General features: G+C 41.6%; 1 protein-coding gene across 2 annotated transcripts; it reads right to left on the bottom strand.

Annotated features, from left to right (window-relative positions):
- Nucleotides 1-3,634: 3,634 nt before the first annotated feature.
- On the bottom strand, nt 3,635-17,227 carry LOX (lysyl oxidase; the record flags this gene model as incomplete). Of its 2 annotated transcripts, XM_080372672.1 has the most annotated exons (7): nt 16,158-17,226; nt 15,604-15,712; nt 14,217-14,354; nt 11,812-11,968; nt 9,256-9,351; nt 8,960-9,075; nt 3,635-7,391 (listed from the first exon to the last, which is right to left on the bottom strand). In XM_080372672.1, exons 1-7 carry the CDS (start codon nt 16,900-16,902, stop codon nt 7,385-7,387), a joined length of 1,368 nt encoding a protein of 455 aa, XP_080228798.1. In that variant the 5' UTR covers nt 16,903-17,226. The 2 variants fall into 2 exon arrangements, with proteins under 2 accessions (XP_080228798.1, XP_080228799.1); XM_080372673.1 differs by lacking the exon at nt 3,635-7,391 and having other exon boundaries at nt 8,956-9,075; nt 16,158-17,227.
- Between the last annotated feature and the right edge of the window lie 1,058 nt (nt 17,228-18,285).

Here is an 18,285-nt window from a genome sequence, read left to right as displayed (position 1 = left end):
AGTTTTATAGCTCAGGGACATCTTGTGATATGTGCAGCTTATTGTGTTCAGTAATTGTTGATGGATTTCTTTTCTGCAGATAAATCCATGTAAACTTGTAGAATCTGTAATCCTTAACAATGTAGAAGTCATTCCTACGTATTACACTCTTCTGAAAAACAGTCCTTTTCTATGTCTCAGCAAAGAAAGCCAGCAGCCCCTTGGGGGTGCATTAGAAAGAGTGTTATGAGCAGGACAAGGGAGGTGATCCATGCACTGCACTGAGCACTGGTGAGGACACATCTGAAGTGCTGGGTCCAATTCTGGGCCTCCCAGTACACGAGGGATAAGGACAGACTGGAGTGAGTCCAGCAAAGGGTGACCAAGATGATTAGAGCTTGAAGCATGTGAGTAGAGACTGAGAGAGCTGGGACTATTCAGAAGGAGAGAGGGTCGGGGGGGAGGTGGATCTTGTCAATGTGTATAAATACAGGGAGGGGGAGGCAGGGCAGGGGGAGTGGGGGTTGGAGGCTGGGCAGGAGGAGTGTAAAGATCTAGCCATACTCTTCTCAGTTCTGTTGAGTGGCAGGGCAAAAGGCAATAGGCACAAACTGAAATACAAGAAATTCTGCTTAAACAAGAAAAACCTTTTACTGTGAGAGCGATGGAGCACTGGCATAGGTGCTCAGAAAGGCTGTGGAGTCTCCATCCTTGGAGGTATTCAGAACCTGGCTAGACACTGTCCTGGGTAACCATCTCAAGGTGACCCTGCTTGGACAGTGGGTTTGAACTAAATGATCTCCAGAGATCACTTCTTACCTCATCTACTCCTTGTGATTGTTTATACTTGGGACCAAGCCAAGCAATGACTCCCTAACCATGAGCAGCTCCACAGGGGAGTTACTGGATGTGTCTAAAACATGTAGGTACTGTGTAAAACCTCAGTGTATTCCACCTGGGATAGCATTAGAGTCAAATGGCAGGAACAACTTCAGGGGTTTTTATGTAGTGTAACTCGGTTGCTGGTATGCCCCCCACCCCCTCTTACAGACTCTGCATCCTAATATTTATAGCCCAGCTATTTCTGCCCATTCTCCCATCCTGTGTTAAGTTCTTGAAGGCTAAATGTTCCAGTTGGTCCATTTTGTCTTTGCCTCACTTACTTAGGCTTTCTTTTCTGCATCTAAACAAATGTCAGTATATGTGGTATTATCTTCCTGAATGGCATTGCCACTCAGAGGAATTAGAAATTAAAATAACACTCCACTTCCCAGTGTTCTTCATTGTTGTTATTTTCACTGTACTGTATCGAAGAACATCTAAGGTCAGAAGCATCAAAATAAAACATGGAAGTTACGTTTACTGTGGTTTTGTAGGGAAGGATACTATTTTGCAGAAAAAGCCATGCATTTACCTGCTATTTACAAACTTGGAAGTTTTCCGGATGCAAACGCTAATCCTTAATATTTCAAATAAATAAGTTAATAAATCCTAGCTGAATGCTACACCAAACAGGTGTTTGGTATGTTACTTCTCTGTTTCCAGTAAACAGCAAGAAAAATTTCTTTTGGTAGATGTCATCAGTTTATATTACAGTTCTTCATGGACCTGTTATAGTAGATGAGCACCCTGTTTTAAGAGTTGATTCTCATTAAAGACCAAAAAGTTAAAGATTGCAAATAGGGTTGGGTTTTTTTTTTGGGGGGGGAGCTCTTTAAGGAGCTTATGTTCTAAAGTGCTTTTTTGCATGTGCTTAGAGGTCTAGGAGCATTGGTTTTTCTTGGCATTTCAGCAAGCTTCTTACTCCATTCTTACAGCTGTAATTTGTGGCCATAGAATTCTTCCTGAAGGAAGCCTGACTTACCAAAACATCTTTTTTTTTTGTCTTCGAAACACTTCTGAGCTCTTACTTTAAAGAAAAAGATAACATAGGGGGAACATGAATGAAAGAAGAGAGATGAGGTTACTGGCATTGCTTCATATTTTAATAGGTTGCTACTGCTTTTAGCTGGTGCTTAGTGACTCACCTGGATCACAGCCTTCATGTATTATACAAACTAGTGATGATTGAAACTTGGTAATTTTTTGTGTGTAACTGGGCAATTTTTTAGTGAACTGATAAACCTAATGAACTTGCCCGGAGGTTGTTGATAAAGTTCAGAACATTTTCTCATTATACCAATGTAACATTTTCAGTATATACATGATTTTAACTTTACTTGTATCTGTAATACTGTTTAGACAGAGGCTTCTTACAAAGTACTACCAATTTATTTTTATAGTGATATGGAAAGTTACTTCGTCCTGTGATGATTAAATTTAAAAAATAAGAACCATGCTTCTAGTTGAGTACCATACCATAGAAGAAATATTCTCAGTCAAGGTACATACTGTCAGTATCTTTTAAGAGAATTTTAGTTTAAATGTGATTATTCATTTTTTTTTTTTTTTAGAAGAACGACAGGTGTACTATTGATAGCACCAGTTTGAAGATTTCCAAACAGGCACAAATATTTCTCTCATCAGATTTTCTGGACTGATTAGATCAGGAGAAATAAGGCTTGAATGAAAATGCAGTTACAGCCACACTTTCTTAACTGAATGTGTTGAGCTGTTTTCCAGTTGTAGACTGGCAATAGATCATTTTGCAATACTAGGCAAGTGATCTAATGTGAAAATGAAATTGCAGAATAGCAGATAGAAGTTACTTGGAAACTAAGAGATGCTTTATTTTCAGGAAGTTTTAGTATACTTTCTGCAATAATTGTATGCACTTTTTTACTGCATTTTTTGTATTTGCATGGATTCTGATCCACACAGTTCTGCGGTTTAGGGATAGTACTTGCAGGAATTCTCAGTTTGAAGCTCTTAGCTCTTAATATGTAGTGCTATAGGAATATTTTTTTTAAATTAATTACAGAAATGTTGTCACAACATTGTTTATATCTGAAGTAATTCTACATCTATTTTATGAATTGTAAAAGATATTACATCATACTTGTCTCCATTTACTCAAAGCTGAGAGTGCCATTAGTTGATATTTAAGTGTTTGATAACCTCTTCTAGAGTGAACATTCCAAAGTTTTTAACCATGCTCTTCTGTATTAATCCCTCAGTGAAGGGACAAGAGTTGCTTCACAGTTCAGCATTTTTTAACCAATGTAGCATATGGATTGAAGAGGCAGCAGGACTTTTGTTTGTACTTGGGGTAAACAAGACATGTGAGGAAGGTAGAATGTTTTTGGAGTAACTGAGTGTTAAATGCATTAGTCAGTTTTCTAGAGTACATAGACTTTCTGCCATGGACTGCACAAATGTTCTTTCCATGAAAGTTAGGTTTCTGGAGCAGAAAAGTGGTTTCTAAGTTCGTGTGCCTACAGAGACAGATGATACGGTAACGAAAAGTTGTATCCAGATGAACCATACCTGATCCTGTTATGCTTTCATGTGTTAAGCCTTTGTGTAGTATAGGAGGCAATTTATCATGCCTTGCAACTTTTTCTTTCTTGCTTCTAACTTACTGTGATACTTTTCCTGAGACCATGTCAGCATGACAGAATCTTCCTCATTTTCATATAGATATAACAGCTTTAATTGAATCTTTCTCATTGAGAGATGGATCTGGCTTATGCATTAAGTATAATACTTCAACAAGTAGAACGCTTGAAACATTTTATTCAAGTCATTTTCACATAAACTTGCAACCATAATACGGGCATGTAACACAAGAATATGAAAGTGCAATGAAGAATACAAAGCTAGTGCCTGAATATTATAAATTAGAGCTCTTCAGATAAAGATGCAAAGTTATTGAAATTAAGAATCTTGGAAGAAAAGTGAAGGAAATAATGAAAACTTTTTAAAGAGTTGCAAAAACAAGTGGCATTTCACTGTATCTGTAGCATTTAGTTGCATAATAAAAACCTCCCAATAACATACTCTTTGGTTTTAATTCAAGTTAAAATCTTTCAGCACCTTTTAGGATTTGGAGAAAATGAAAATGCCATATCGGCATAAATGTGAGACACAGGATAAACCACCTTTCAATGTCTCATTTATGAAATTCACCCTGCTGGTTTTGAATGAGCACACTGCAAACAATGCATGAATTATTATAGGAAAGTACATTTGGTGTTTGCACTCATTCGACACTGCACAGTAAACTTTGGAGCATAGAGAAAATGAGTAGACTTTTACTAACACAAAACATCTACACAATATGTTGGTTCCATTGGTGACCAATCTGTCATTTTTGTTACACTGTTGTCTAAAAATATGCAAATATCAGATGTATTTCAGGATTAAAAAAAATACATAACAAACCCCTCCTGTAATGAGCCTGACAGACAATACATTGCTTATGTGCAATTTTTATCTAAAGATCTGAAATGTGGGAGGTAATTGCTTCACACACATTTTCATGATTTGGCTTTTCAAAGGAAATTCAAGACTGCAAGACATCAAATTTGTACTAGAATTCTCACAAAATTTAAATCTGATTTTGCTCCCACTGAGACCAATGGCAAGATGCCTTTCAAAGATGATGGGAATAAGCCCAATGTCTGGGAAAAAGGATTCCAAAGTATAATTTGGTTTTATCAAAACTTTTTATAAATGTTTTTCAACAAAAATGCATGTAATTCCACAAATATATTCCAGTATGAAAAAGGCAAGTTAAGGTGTCTGGGTCAAAACTGCAGAGCCAAGTTACTGAAAATACTGGTTGGCACTCCCCTATTTAGAACTACTTCTACAGATTCTATAATAAGCTCTTCTACTTCTACTGCGTTGTGATTTACTATAGTTAAACAGGGGAAGTTAAAGTCACATTCCTTCATTTTTTTTAATCCTAAAATCCCTTGGTTTTCTAAATAGACTGTTCATGTCATTATAGGCAATTTTTGTGCTATTGTACATCACTGTCATGTTGCTTAACACACATTTCAAAACAAATACAATATTTTGCTACGGAAAAAAAAGCTACAGTTTTGTAGCTACAATATCCCCAATATTCAAAGTTATGGCGTTCAACACCTTTCTGAACCAGGCCATTCCCACTGAAAGGACTAAGTCCAGTATTACAACGTGCTCTGCCTACAGAGATACTCAAGGTCCTCTGGTTCCTTGCTGACTTCAGTGGAGTTCTGCAAGTAGTTTGGGTATAGACATGTGAGCAGGTTATTGCCTCGTAAGCCGAGGGATAAACTGAATTCCTGTGGCTGCTCTGTGTCCAATTAGTGCTCTCTTATCCCACATTCAGCATCAGGCACAATGAGGTACAAGCACACAACCTCTAATCAGGAAGCAGCCCGTGCCCACAGCCTAGCTTCCATTACAGTAGCTTTTGTGTCCATTGCCCAATCTGCTGTCAGGACTTTCACCCCAACTGTGACCTAAGGCTGTAGAAAGGTGAATGCACTTGCATCCCTTAACACCTTTTAATCTTAAAAACTCTTTGGGCTGAGATTGCAGAAGCCTAAGCTTTAAACAGACCCTCATTTGTGCAGGCATATGTAATAAATGGCTTTCTAATATATCTAGTTTCCAAATTTTGCTTCTGTTTGATGCCCATGCTAATTTTAGCGATGGCTAAAATGGATGTCTCAGCAAACAAAAAGGGACCTGCAGGTATAGATGGGGTTTGTTCTGCACACACTCCCAATGTTGAGTGATTACCATCACCGAGTTGCTGGTTCTTAGATTAAGTATACATACTAGTTGTGCAAATTTGTAACCCAGTTATGATTGAGGTGGAAATACTTTATAATTGTGAAATAAGCTTAAATATATGTAGTAAAGAAAAAGCTGATCCTTAAAGGGCAATTCATAAAACTTCCGAATTAAGTCCATAGGGTTTTGTTGCACAAACCTCTCCGTACTCCTCAGATTTTTCATTTTTGACTACACTGAATAGCACAAGTATATTGCAATTTTTTTAAAGATACTGACCTTCCCGTGTCTCATTAGATGTTTTGATCTGCTCATTAAACTTAACCAATGCCAATCAATATTTCTAGGTCCCTTTGTTTCAAAAGTAGATCCTTTATTTTACATGATCAGAAATCTTCTGAAAAAAAACGCCAGATCCCCTTGTGATATGTTATTTCACAGTTTAAAAACAAAATCACAGCTACTGTAGCTTACAGCAGGGTGCACTGCAAAAGCAAAATAATTTGGGGATAGGAGGAGGAGTGGTGTACCCAGCACCAGTTAAGCAGTTCAGCAAAATCTTTAATTTGGGCTGGAAGTTTTTCCCTTTTGACAATGTTGTATTTGGTTCCTGAACAGCCTGAAGTAGGATGTTAAATACATTGACTTTTTTTCTCCCTCTATATATAGTATATTTTCAAATTCATTGTTTGAGTACTGAGATACTCATTTTTAAAGTAAAATACAGTACTTAAGGGGGAAGCAGGTAGTAGGCTTTTGCTAGAGATTCTAACCTACTTCTGTTTGTGGTGCCACCTGAGTTTATCGCCTCTATTATTTTGATGGTTAACCTGTTCAAGTTGGATGTTTTTCACAGATGACTACATCAGGAACTCTTCATCACCGCTAAGAGCCCTCTTCTTAACAGGTGTTTATTTTTATCCACATTAAGTTTGCAGAAGTCTTTTAAAAGCCCCACCTTGAAAAATCTCTTGAACATAGAAAGGTGGCTAAGTTACTTAAGTCATTTCCACAGATGAAAAGGTTTCTTTCAAAACCCCATCTGTTTTTTACTTAAGAAAATGGAAAAACTTCTAAAGGTATTAAAAATGTAAACATAACTTTTCTTGCAGGGGTATAACTGATATATATATATATATGTATTTCTCTGCTATATGTTAATATTCCTTGAAAACTGAACATACTTTTTTTCTCATTCGTATCAACGTGTCCTAGCAAGTTTTATTTTAATGGTACTGTAGCATTACTCTTAAGCTGTTTTTCATTCTGGTATTTTCTGAGATAGCTGACATTAGTACTTCCTATTGCATTTTATTATTGCATTCATTATACATAAATGTTTGCTACCTTTTAAAATATGTTCAACTCATTCACCAGTAATATTCCCACTGAAGTCTATTATCGCCTTAACTCCAAATTTTCAGGAGTTAGGAAATGCTCATGTTTTACGAATGAGTTATGATTTTCAGAATTTCAAAGTATCTGTGCATGAATCACCAGTTCCACACATTTCAATAGTAATAAAAGTAACACCAATTTTTAAATGCTTAAAATCCAGTTACAGATTTGGTTGAGAAGCAGCTGAAGTGCTTCAAAAATCACATAAGGTGTGTGGGTGTATGTGTGTATGTTCTGTAGTTTTGTTTCTATAGTGTTTACATCCTATTGGAGTTTATATAATGATACTTCAGTTCAAAACATTTGGCACGGTCTCATCCATTATCTTGCATCTTTCTCAGTATCTGTGGAAAGAGGAGAAACAATGTTATGCAGATGACCCAGCACATACAAAAAGAGTATCTGCTAAATAGCCTTTTGCCAGCTTGAAGGCTAGGTCAACAAAATGGAACAGAAATTTTGTTTCCTCACCCTGCAAGAATATATTTAATTGTTAACATTCACAGAGGTACCATGGGGAGACTAGAAGCTGAAGCCATGAAGCATAAATTTATATTTCCCTTCCACCTGAAGTTAACAGAAACGGTGTTGCTAGAAGTACCTATTAGTCCGTCCTGTTACAGAGAAATGCTTTAAAAGCTCCTGTCACAGCTCCACCAAAAGTAATCTCTCATGACCTGCAGGACGCCTGCTCTTTTTCCTCTGTTTCCTGCAAGTCTGACCAGCACATGACAAGAACAAACAGAGGATTTTGTTGAAGCGATTTTGTTGAAGCCATTTGATTTGTCACATTTATGACCAAAGTGTGATTGCAAATACAGATCTCCACATTGGCACGGGAAAACGTTTCTCATTTTAGCCTCATTTAACTACTGGTCTTCCTAATACAAAGTAAGGAATCTGTATTTTAAAGGCTAATTAAGCAATAATCACATTAATTCAATATGTTTGTTTCACTGATGCAGTTATAGCACACTACACTGGTCATTTATTTTACTTTTCATTTACTGGTCTGGAATTTACTTCACATAAACTTTTATACAATCCAAATGAAGCCCCTTGATAAGTATTTCGTATGAGCAACTACTATATTATCCCAAGAACTGCTTACCTCTGTGTTGCAGAAGACTTGATTGCTTTGTGTGTGTGTGTTTCACAGATACTAAGCTACAGTAGATCCAGTAGATCTACCATGAGAAAATTAATTACATGACATTCCCTTTTTTTTTTTTTTTTTTTTTGGGGGGGAGGGGCATAATTGTGGCATTGATTAAACTTTTAAAGAACTAAACTGTAAATGGGCTGTGTCTGGAAGAACTGTTTACAGGGAGGATGGCTACTGTGTCAGCAGCAGCAGCAAAGTAACATACATGTGTGGGATTTTGCGGAACGTCTTAAGAGCTCTGTAACTGCTCAACAGTTTTGTGTGGATGCTATAAATGAGCACAGAAAGGTTTTAGTGCAAATGCAAAGAAGGTGTGAGCCAGAGGTAGTTACCGAGCAGCCCAGACAGCAGCAGCAATTTTGAAAGTGCTCTATATCCTGATGACACACTTGCAAGAGTGAAAATCTCACAGTTGTTTTTCAGGACTAAATAATTTTTAAAAATCAGGGCTAGCCTTACGGAAATAGTTTAATTAGCGGAGGCCAGGATTTGGAAGCTATGCATTTACCAAGAGCAAAGCAATTGTTCCCATCGTTCCTGCCAAAACAGACTTTTGAAAAGTACCATCTGAATTTTGAATTAACACACGAGGTCCTGAAACCACAGCACAACATACTGAAGAAACTGGTATCACAATGGTGGGAGCTACTATTTTCAATCTAAAGTAAATCTCCAAGCTTACAAATCTCTTTGTCAACTCAGTACTGTCAATATGAAACAGTTGCAAAAACAAAGGAATGTACTTACGGTGAAATTGTACAGCCAGAGGCATATGCATGGTGGCCTGTATAGCGTATATCACAGCGTACTATATTGTTGGAGTAATCAGATTCAGGCACCAAATAGCTGGGGTTTACACTCACCTTGAGGGGAGAAAGCACAGTGTTGTCTACTTCCAGGTTTAAACTGATAACTTTCAAAAGTTATATAATAAAATATAATCAAAAGTATAATCAAAAGAATATATGCATGTAATTTGCTGCTTTAAAAAACAAACAAAAAAACCCCCAAACCCTAAAATGCCCCACTCCCAATATGCTTACCTTCAGAATATAATTTCCAGGTTTTACATCTGTAATATCAATCCATTGGCAATCTATATCAGCATTGTAAGTGTCGTAGCAGCCAGGGCTCAGTCCCTTAAAAACGAAGTTAAGATGGATGTAAAAAAATCATTAGGAATAGTAACATTCTAGACATTAGGGACTCTCAGACTGAAGTTCACTTAACCGTCATATTTTTCTAAGAAAATTACCTCAGTAAATGAGGCTTATTCTTTCTTGGCATTTTATTTGAATATTAAACTAGAACACATAAGTCTAACACACTACTTTTATAGACAGCACTGTATTACTGCTACATAAGAAACACCTATACTATTGATAGTTGTTCATCTGCGAGATAGCTGTACTTGTTACAGTACTCCTTTTATGTAAATATTGTTGATGCTATTAGTCACTGTTCATTACAAAAGATGAGAATAAAATCAAAACTGACCAAAGGCTGGACCTAAATATCTGTAAATCTCAAGTAAATAGCTTCCAAGGTCCTTGAGTACAAACTTGATCACTGTGTTGGAACGTGTTTCTACTCTTAGGAATAATGCAACTTTTTTGCTGTAGATGTACTTTGCCACAGTGCCATCTTTGAATAGTGCAGATTACGGCCATTTTCACATTGAGTTTTGCATGGAAGTGTCATCTTTTCAGGCAAATAGTGACACAAGAATCTGAGAGAACTGAAAATGTAGCCTTTCTTCCAAATTAATCTTTTCTGAAAACTTTGCTGTTAGGAACATTAGTAAAAATCTCCATGTATGAGTGTATCAGTGGTTCAAATCTGGTGTCATTAACTGTGGCCAACATAGATTGCTCTAGGCAAAGCTGATCTGCTCTGGCGACACACAGTGCACAAAACCCAAGCGTTGCAGGAATTCCCTCTTGACCCAGCTGGTGATCAGCTCAGACTCTCGCACGTATGTGCCAAGTCTGAGGCTGGAGGAAAGTTTTACAGCCCCGTTACAAACCCCTGAAATATGGGCTTCCAGTGGAAACGCTGACACAGCCATGATTCTAGTGACACAAATACTGCAGCTGTAAAATATGTATGTTGCTTAGCTAGATGTCATTGTTTACAGAAGGAGAAAAGATATTTATAAAACCTCTTCAAAGCCTCTCTTTATTGCAGATCATTCATTACATTTAAAATTCAAATGTGGACACGTCAGCCAGTAAAGCATAGCTGCCATTTCTCTGTGATAAAATAACTACCTTCTAGATTAAAAACTGCAGAATAAGGGATACAAGTTTATGTATAAGTATGGCCACACCGAGTTAAACCACAGATCCATCAAGCCTCAGTGTCATGTCTCTGACAGTGGTCAGTAGCAGATGCTTGAGGAGAAAAGAACGTAAAAAATGGGATGTGTAATGTCCTTTACCCAGGCAAATTCCTTCCACTAGGCATTGAATTTAACTGCATTTAAGACATGGCGTAACATCAGATTTTTCTGTTTAATGGTCTCCATTACTTTGGCTACATTGTTTTTGAACCCGTGTAGATATTTATGATCTCTCCAGCATCCTACAGCAAGGAATTTAATATTTTATTCATGTGTCAAAACAGCACCCCTGTGTTTTAAAGCTGTTATCTGGCAGTTCTTTTGGATGTCCTTAAATTCTTTTATTGGGAGGAACAGTCGATATCAACAATTTCATCTTTCCATCCAGGACTACTCAAGATTTCCTATTATTTCTGGTTTTCCAAAAGTGTCTATGGGCATTTCCATTGTCAATGGGAATAGTCTATGAAATCTTTTAAGTGTGGTAGCCATACTACACTACTGATCATCCTTGTTTTCCTGGGGTTAGTTGGTTTGATTTTTTTAAGGTTTTCTGTAGCAGTTTTGAGAAGTGGTGACCACAGCTCCATGCAATATTCAAAGTAGGATTCTATCATGAATTTGTGTGATATCATAATGGTACGTTTCATTTTTTATCTATTCCCTTAATAAGCCCTAAGACCTTGTTTTACATTTGTATATGACGCATCACTATGTTCACGTAGCTGCCATTCTCTTTAACAGCCTTCTATACACACATAAAACTATGCTCTTAAGTTTTCTGTGTTGGACTGCCAGCCAGTAGCTATAGGTATTAGGGAATTCAGCACCTCACAGCCTCATGCTCTGTAAGGGAGAAAATACTGGCTACAAACTCTGGGACTAGCCAAGGACATCACTGAGCAGTCTGTGCAGAATGAACACTGGAAACCACTTCTTTACTGACTCTGTCTTGAGTTCTCTTTAGCTTTCTTGACTAGTCCTATAAGCACAAGAACTTGTGGTGTGTTTTAATATAGTTCGGTTACCAGTGATGCTAGCTAATGAGTGTCCCTGCATTTTAATGAGACACCCACGTTTAGCAGCATCTGGGTAAACTGTAAGTCTCCAAGTGGCTATCCTGGCCTCTATGATGGAGAACTTCAGAGCTAGTTAGGGCATCAGTTGATTGGTAGAAAAATACCCAAAATACCTAAAGCACCCAAAGATAAATTAGAAGGGGGAAAAGAAACCTGGTTGTCTCCAAACGAAGTCTTACCTGTGTATGCGCGGTACATGCATACCGTCTGTAATATCCATAATCACAGGAGGTATCTTCGAGACAGAAACTTGCTTTGTGTCCTTCAGCAACCTTTCTATGTGAGCTTGCATCCAACAAGTCATAGTGGCTGAATTCATCCATGCTGTGATAATGTCTGTAAAACCATAGGTACATGATTAAAGATGGATCAGGTCTTGTCAATATTCCTATTTGATCTACCTTCTGTTAGATCTGACCAAATATTATTTATTACATAGAACTTCAGTGTTAGTATACTGTACTATTGCTGCCTATTCAGTTAAGGTTTTTTTTCAGCATTCTAATTTTCAATTACTATGGAAATGCCATCTTCTATAAATAATACATTTTAATTTAAGGGAAAGACTCCATAGGAGCACTGTTTTTCCAAAATTTCCTGTTTCAGCTCTTCTCCAATAACAATAGCAAGCATTAAGTAGTTCATATTTGCATTGTACATCTTATAACTGCCTTTAGCCAGAGTTTTGCTAGGAATTCTTACCTTACATACTATAAATTCCAGGGGAGTTTGCTACTTGCTAGCAAAAACCCAACAATTCACTTTCACGTTTTGATGGCCCTCAATCAGTGTAACACATTTGTAACGCTAGTGACAATAAAATCTGCATAAATAAATCAGCTTTTGTGTAATAGCAGTGGAGATCTCCTCCGATGCCAACAATTTTTTTAGTCTAATGTAGTCTCCATTTCAAAAGTGTGTGTGCTTCGGATCTGGGCACAGTGGGTTATTTTTCTTGCTGTCACGCACAGTGGGTTCTAGTTGGACTTGAACACCTATTATCCTTGTAATTTCACTTTTTCCAAACACATGGAAAACTAAACTTGTACTATCAACCGGCACTCTGCGCAGCATTTGGCTGTCATTACTTACAAATGTTTTCAGCTCATGAGGTATATGAAAAAGATATAATTAAACAGAATTCAAACATATTGTTAAAATGAAGAGAAGCACACAAGCCTCACAAGCATGCATGTCAGGAACACTAAAACTATGACTAACACTGAATTCTGATGGCTAGCCAAACTAATTGGCAGTTGTAGTTCATTTCCAAATAGGCTTGTATCACTGTCATGGAAATGATCACGAGAAATGCATTTTTTGTAGGCAATGTATTTTCTGTCCAAGAAATGAATCAACATCAGAGACACTTTGCATCTGGATAGCAATATCTGGGCTATGATGGCAGAGTAAGAAACAGCTTTTCTGCAAATGGGACATTTCAATTGCTCTCTATCCATTTCATCCATTTATCAACTTTGTAAGCTCCAGGATTGTGGGGTTTTTGTTGTTGGTAGTGATTTTTTTCAGGGGTGGGTATTAACTAAGGCATTTATAGAGGCTTTTTTTTCTTTGCTTTGATTTAGTTTCAGCTTTTTTTGATCCTTACAAGATTTATAAACTAGTAATATCAGTCTCTTTTTGAAATAATTTGTTCTGATACTGATTTTTCATTAAAAGCTTAAAGCCTCTGAAGCTAGACAGAAATACTCCATTGACACCAGGGGCCTTTAGATCAAGCCCACATTACATACTACTTTTTTAATGAAGAAATACTAGGTTATTATTTATGTACCCATAACAGCAGGATTGTATTTTAAATAAGGTGGAAGTAAGGTAAGCTTTCCAGAAGTTTACAATTGGTCCTTCTATGAAATAGCAAAAATTGGAACAAATCGGCAAACTGTTGTATGTGAATTTTCTGAAAAGGTACAAGTTTGCAGCGTTACCTGCTCCCAAAATGTTGAAAATGTTCTACTACATTTGCCTTGCCATGTTTCCAGCAATTTTGCTGTTTCTAAAGTAATACTGCCATAAGGAAGTATCATGATATGATAAAGGACATTAATAATGGGATCAATCAACTCAGTATCTTCTACTTTCTGGATTGACCAGACCATTCTTTGTCAGGAACTAATCCATGAAATCCAGGTCAATAAGTATGGGTCAGTGTTTACAGTAATGTATTATAGGGAACATGTTAGTAGATGTGCATTTGGGCGTTTCCACAGTTATTTTAACATAATTGGGACTTTTAATTATGGGTTCCACTTACATGTAACTGGACTATAATCCATGTAAAATATATGTAAAGGGAGAAGGTGCTACTGTCGAGACTTGTCTCTGTAATGAATTCCTACTTGTGAGAGTTTCATATTTCTAGATAAGCTTCATAACCATTTTGGTTTCCTGTGGCTATATAAAGAGTAATTACCACTGCCCTAAAATTGATCAGACAGTAAAAGGCTGAAGTTTCCCCATGGCTTCCCCCTGCTTCACTGCAGTTTTAGAAAATGTCACCCTGTAAGTGAAATTTGTTAGTAAAAAGATAATTAGAAGGTACCATACTGAGCACTTCACTCACTGGTGACAGCTGTGCCACTCCCATGAATAACGGGGTCTGCTGGGCAGAAAATCTGATGTGCCTTGATTTTTCACTCGTTGGGGGAATCTCAGGAGCACCCGATTGTCATAGTCTCTAACATCTGCTCGATAAGCTGAACTGTAAAAATGCAAAAAACCAGAAGCCGTAAGTACGTGCAAGAAACAGTTTAATAAACACTTCAGTTTGTTTCAGAAGTAACTAATAGCACAAATTTTTTTTTCAGCCATCTTAAAGCTCATGCATTGGAGACACACAAGAATTCCACGTGGTATGCTCAGAAGTGCCTGGTGTCAGACCAAGACCTGAGTAAGATTCAGATCGGCTTCTAGCAAAAAAAAAAGGGAGTTCAAAACCTTGACTCTGTGCCTCCGTCTTGGAAGCAGATCACTGCTTATCTGTAAAATTACTCTGGTACCAAAAATACAATTTCATCGGTTGCTGTTAACCAAAATAACTCACTGTGTATGTAAGATCACACAACAGATGTTTCTGTTGTAAAAAAAAATTAATATATATGTGCCTCAGGCTGTATTTTCCTATTTGACACATCTATTATCTAGTCCTTTAAGCCAGCAAGATAGCCAGCAAGAACATTTCCATTAGTCTTCTCTGTAAAGTTAGCATAAAAAGTACTACTTCCTATGCCTCGTTTTCTTTTTCCAGCAAGTGAAGAAAGAGTCTAAAACCCTGGAAACAGTCTGACATCAATTAATGATGCTGGTAAATAAATAAAATCTGTTTTGCACGATAAGGTATCAAACAAAACGGTTAAAAACAGCCCCGTTAATTTCTTTCCAAACAAAACAGGAAAAATCCCTCTTTGCCAACTGGACAGGACCTAACTTCATGGCAAAGCTCTTATCTCAACACGTTAAAAGACTTTGAAACACTTTTCAGGGAGATTTTATTCTTAGGAGGTATTACAAGGCATAGGCCCAGAAACAATTAGCAAGTTATAATTTTAGTAGTAACTTTTGCTGATTAAGAGTAGGGTTGGTCTTTTTTCTTTTTCAAATGGAGTAGGGTATGAGCTTTTTTGGTTGGGGGATGAAGGTGAAAATCACCAAATTCAAGCAGGTTTTTTTAGGTGCCTCCATTTTGCAAAATTATGATATGTTGGACTGAGCCTGATAATAGAAACGTGCAATATAACTTCACAAAATGTAGGTTCTTCGAAGCATCTGTAGTTTGTCTCTCTAATATGGCGGTATCGTATTCTTATGTTCAAACTCCACCATCTGCCACGGGCTTCAAAGAAGGTTACAAGCAGGGCTATGTTTGCTCGGACCATCGAGCCTCAGGTACTCCGTGGTGGGCGCAGGGGCACAGGAGCCCGCAGCGAGCCGTGACGCGCGGTGGTGCCTACCTTGCCAGGCAGTTCTCCTCGGCAGCGCATCTCAAGTTATACATGGACATCCTCTGGACGTAAGTGGACGCCTGGATGTAATAGGGATCCGGGACTAAGTCAGGGAGACCTGCAGTTCATCAAACCAACCACAGAACAGCAAGATCAACCCAGGACACGTCTGCAAATACTTGGCCGCCGTCCCAGTCGTGAGGCGCCGCCGTTCCGCTGCGGACCCCTGCCCACCACAACGCTCGCTCTCCCCCTTGCTCCTTCGGCGTTTCTCAAAGGCCGCATCGCAAGCGCGACGGCCGGACCCCCGCGGTGGGCTGCCCCCCCCCGCGCCGCCCCCCCGCCCCCCCCCAGCCACGGCAGGGGCCGCTGGGCCCCAGCCGCCTGCCGGGAGGGTTTTTCCCCGAGGGAGGGGCGGTCAGGGCACCGACCCCCGCACCGACCCCCGCACCGCGTCCCCTGGGGACGCTCCGCGATGGCACCGACGTGCGCCGGGGGGGAGCGGGGCGGCGCGGCGGGGGCGGCGGGAAGGGGAAGGGGAAGGGAAGCAGGAGGGCTCTTACCGTACTGGAAGTAGCCGGTGCCGTAGCCGGGTCTGTACCTGCTGCCCTGGCGGGGCCTCTCGTACGTGTCGTAGTAGTTGTAATAGGGGTTATCGTCCGTGTACTTATAGGGGTTGTACGGGTCGTCCCCCACCATGACATCTTCCCGCCTGGGTCTGAAGCTGCTGAGAGGCGGCGGGCCGCCAGCCCCGGTGCTGCTCCGGTTGGTGTCGGTGCCGGTGCCGACGGCGGGGGCGCTGGGGTCGCTGGGTCGCGACGCCCCCGAGGAGGTGCTCCTGGCCGCCCCGGCCGCCGCGGGGGTGGCGGCCCCCTGGCTCCGCTGCCCGGCGGCGGCGCGACCCCCGGAGGGAACCTGGTAGCCGGCCTGGAACCAGTGCCGTGCGCCGGGGTCCCCGCGGTTGCCGTTGGCGGCCGGGGGCTGCGCGGCGGCGGCGGCGGTGGCGGTGGCGGCGGGGCGGGCGGCGACTCTCCGCGGCAGCGAGCCGTTGTTCCGCAGCAGCAGGATGGGGCTGCCCGCGGCCTCCGCCGCCTGCCTGCGCCGGGGCGGCTGGTACTGGGAGCCGAGACTGAGCAGGCTGTACACCTGCCCGTTGTTCTCCCACTGGATCCGCTGCCTCCAGGCGGCGGGGGGCGGCGGGGGGTCCCGGCGCGGCGGCGGCTGCTGGCAGCCGGCGGGCCACAGGCAGCTCCAGTAGATGCACGCGTGCAGCTGGGCGAGCAGGAGCCCCGGCGGCGCGAATTGCATCTTCTCCGCTGTGGGGGTGCGGCGGGGTAGAGAAACGGGCGAGAGTGCGGGGGGCAAGCGGACAGCGAGGGGCGCCTTCCTGCCCGGACGGGGCGGGGGTGCGGGGCGGCCGGGGGCTGCGCCTCTGGAGGGGTTAGGCGGGCAGCGGGGTCTCAGGCGCGGCGGGACCCGGGCGGTGCCATCGGGCAGGTCGGGCCGTCGCGAAGGAAACCCGGCCCAGGGGAGGCGGCGGGAGCAGCTTTTCTTCTCGCCGATATTTATAGGCGAGGGGATGCGAATGGGCGCCGGAGCAAACAATCAGCCTCTCATCGTTCTCCGGCCCGCGCTGGTGTCTGGAGCGAGGGAAGGAGGAGGAGGAGGAGGAGAGACCAGGGACTTTAAACTTGCTGGCACGCTCGCAAAGTTACACAAGCCCCGCTGGCTGGGCTGGCTGCGCCCCCGCCATTTGTTCACGTAATGCGGCTGGAAACGTGCGGCCCTGACAGTTCCCCCCCGGCCGCCCCCCGCCCGCCCGCGCGGGGGGGACCGGGGAGGGGGGGGGGCCGGGGCGGCGAGGGCCGGCGCGGCGGCGGGGGCTCCCCATCCTCCCCATCCATCCTCCCCATCCTCCCCATCCATCCTCCCCATCCTCCCCGTCCATCCTCCCCCCGCGCCCGGCGAGCCTGCGGCGGGCGGGCGCGCTCAGACACACGTAGGCTGCCAGAGTATGCCGTGGGGCAGCGCCAAAGTATGCAAAGGAAAAATGCTATTAGCTCATCAGCGCTGGAGAGACTAGAAACGGGGTGGCGGGGAGGGGGAAGGGGCCGCTAGCGAGAGAGGAAACATGTTTCTGGAAAAATGTGCTGGCAGCACATCTCCGGGGCTGGAGCAGCTGCTGGGGACCTTCGTCTCAGCGCTGAGTAACAGTCGGATCCCCTTAATGACCTCTTAATTAGGAGAAAACCTCCATCAAATAAACTCTTGACTATTGACTTTTGGGTTTTCTGCGCATGAGTCACACGAGAATTACACTGGCTTTGCTCCTCCCGGAGTAAGTTTTCATTGAAAAGTGAAATTTCACATGGGAGAGGCTTAGCCCCGTCACCAGAAAAAACAAACCTGGCTCGGGCAACGTCTCCCCAAAACCATGCTGGCAAAGAGGAGCAGGCTGTGGCCCGAAAGCATTTCCCTTCCTTCCTGCTTTTACACAAGTTCATCAACACTGTGTTCTGATAAGTTCAATCACCCAGCAAGGCAAATGAATTAAGGTCCGTGGATTTCAGCCAAAACTCCTTTTGGGTGTATTTTTCCAACGGCTGTTTGCTTATGAATCCTTGCAAAGGAATGGAGGAGAATACACAAAAGTTATCCTTTACCAAAAGTTTGGTGGTAAGGATTTTTCTG

Source organism: Falco punctatus (genome assembly GCF_963210335.1).
Source record: "Falco punctatus genome assembly, chromosome: Z".
NCBI lineage: Eukaryota > Metazoa > Chordata > Aves > Falconiformes > Falconidae > Falco > Falco punctatus.
This window is presented reverse-complemented; position numbering and strand designations above follow the sequence as displayed.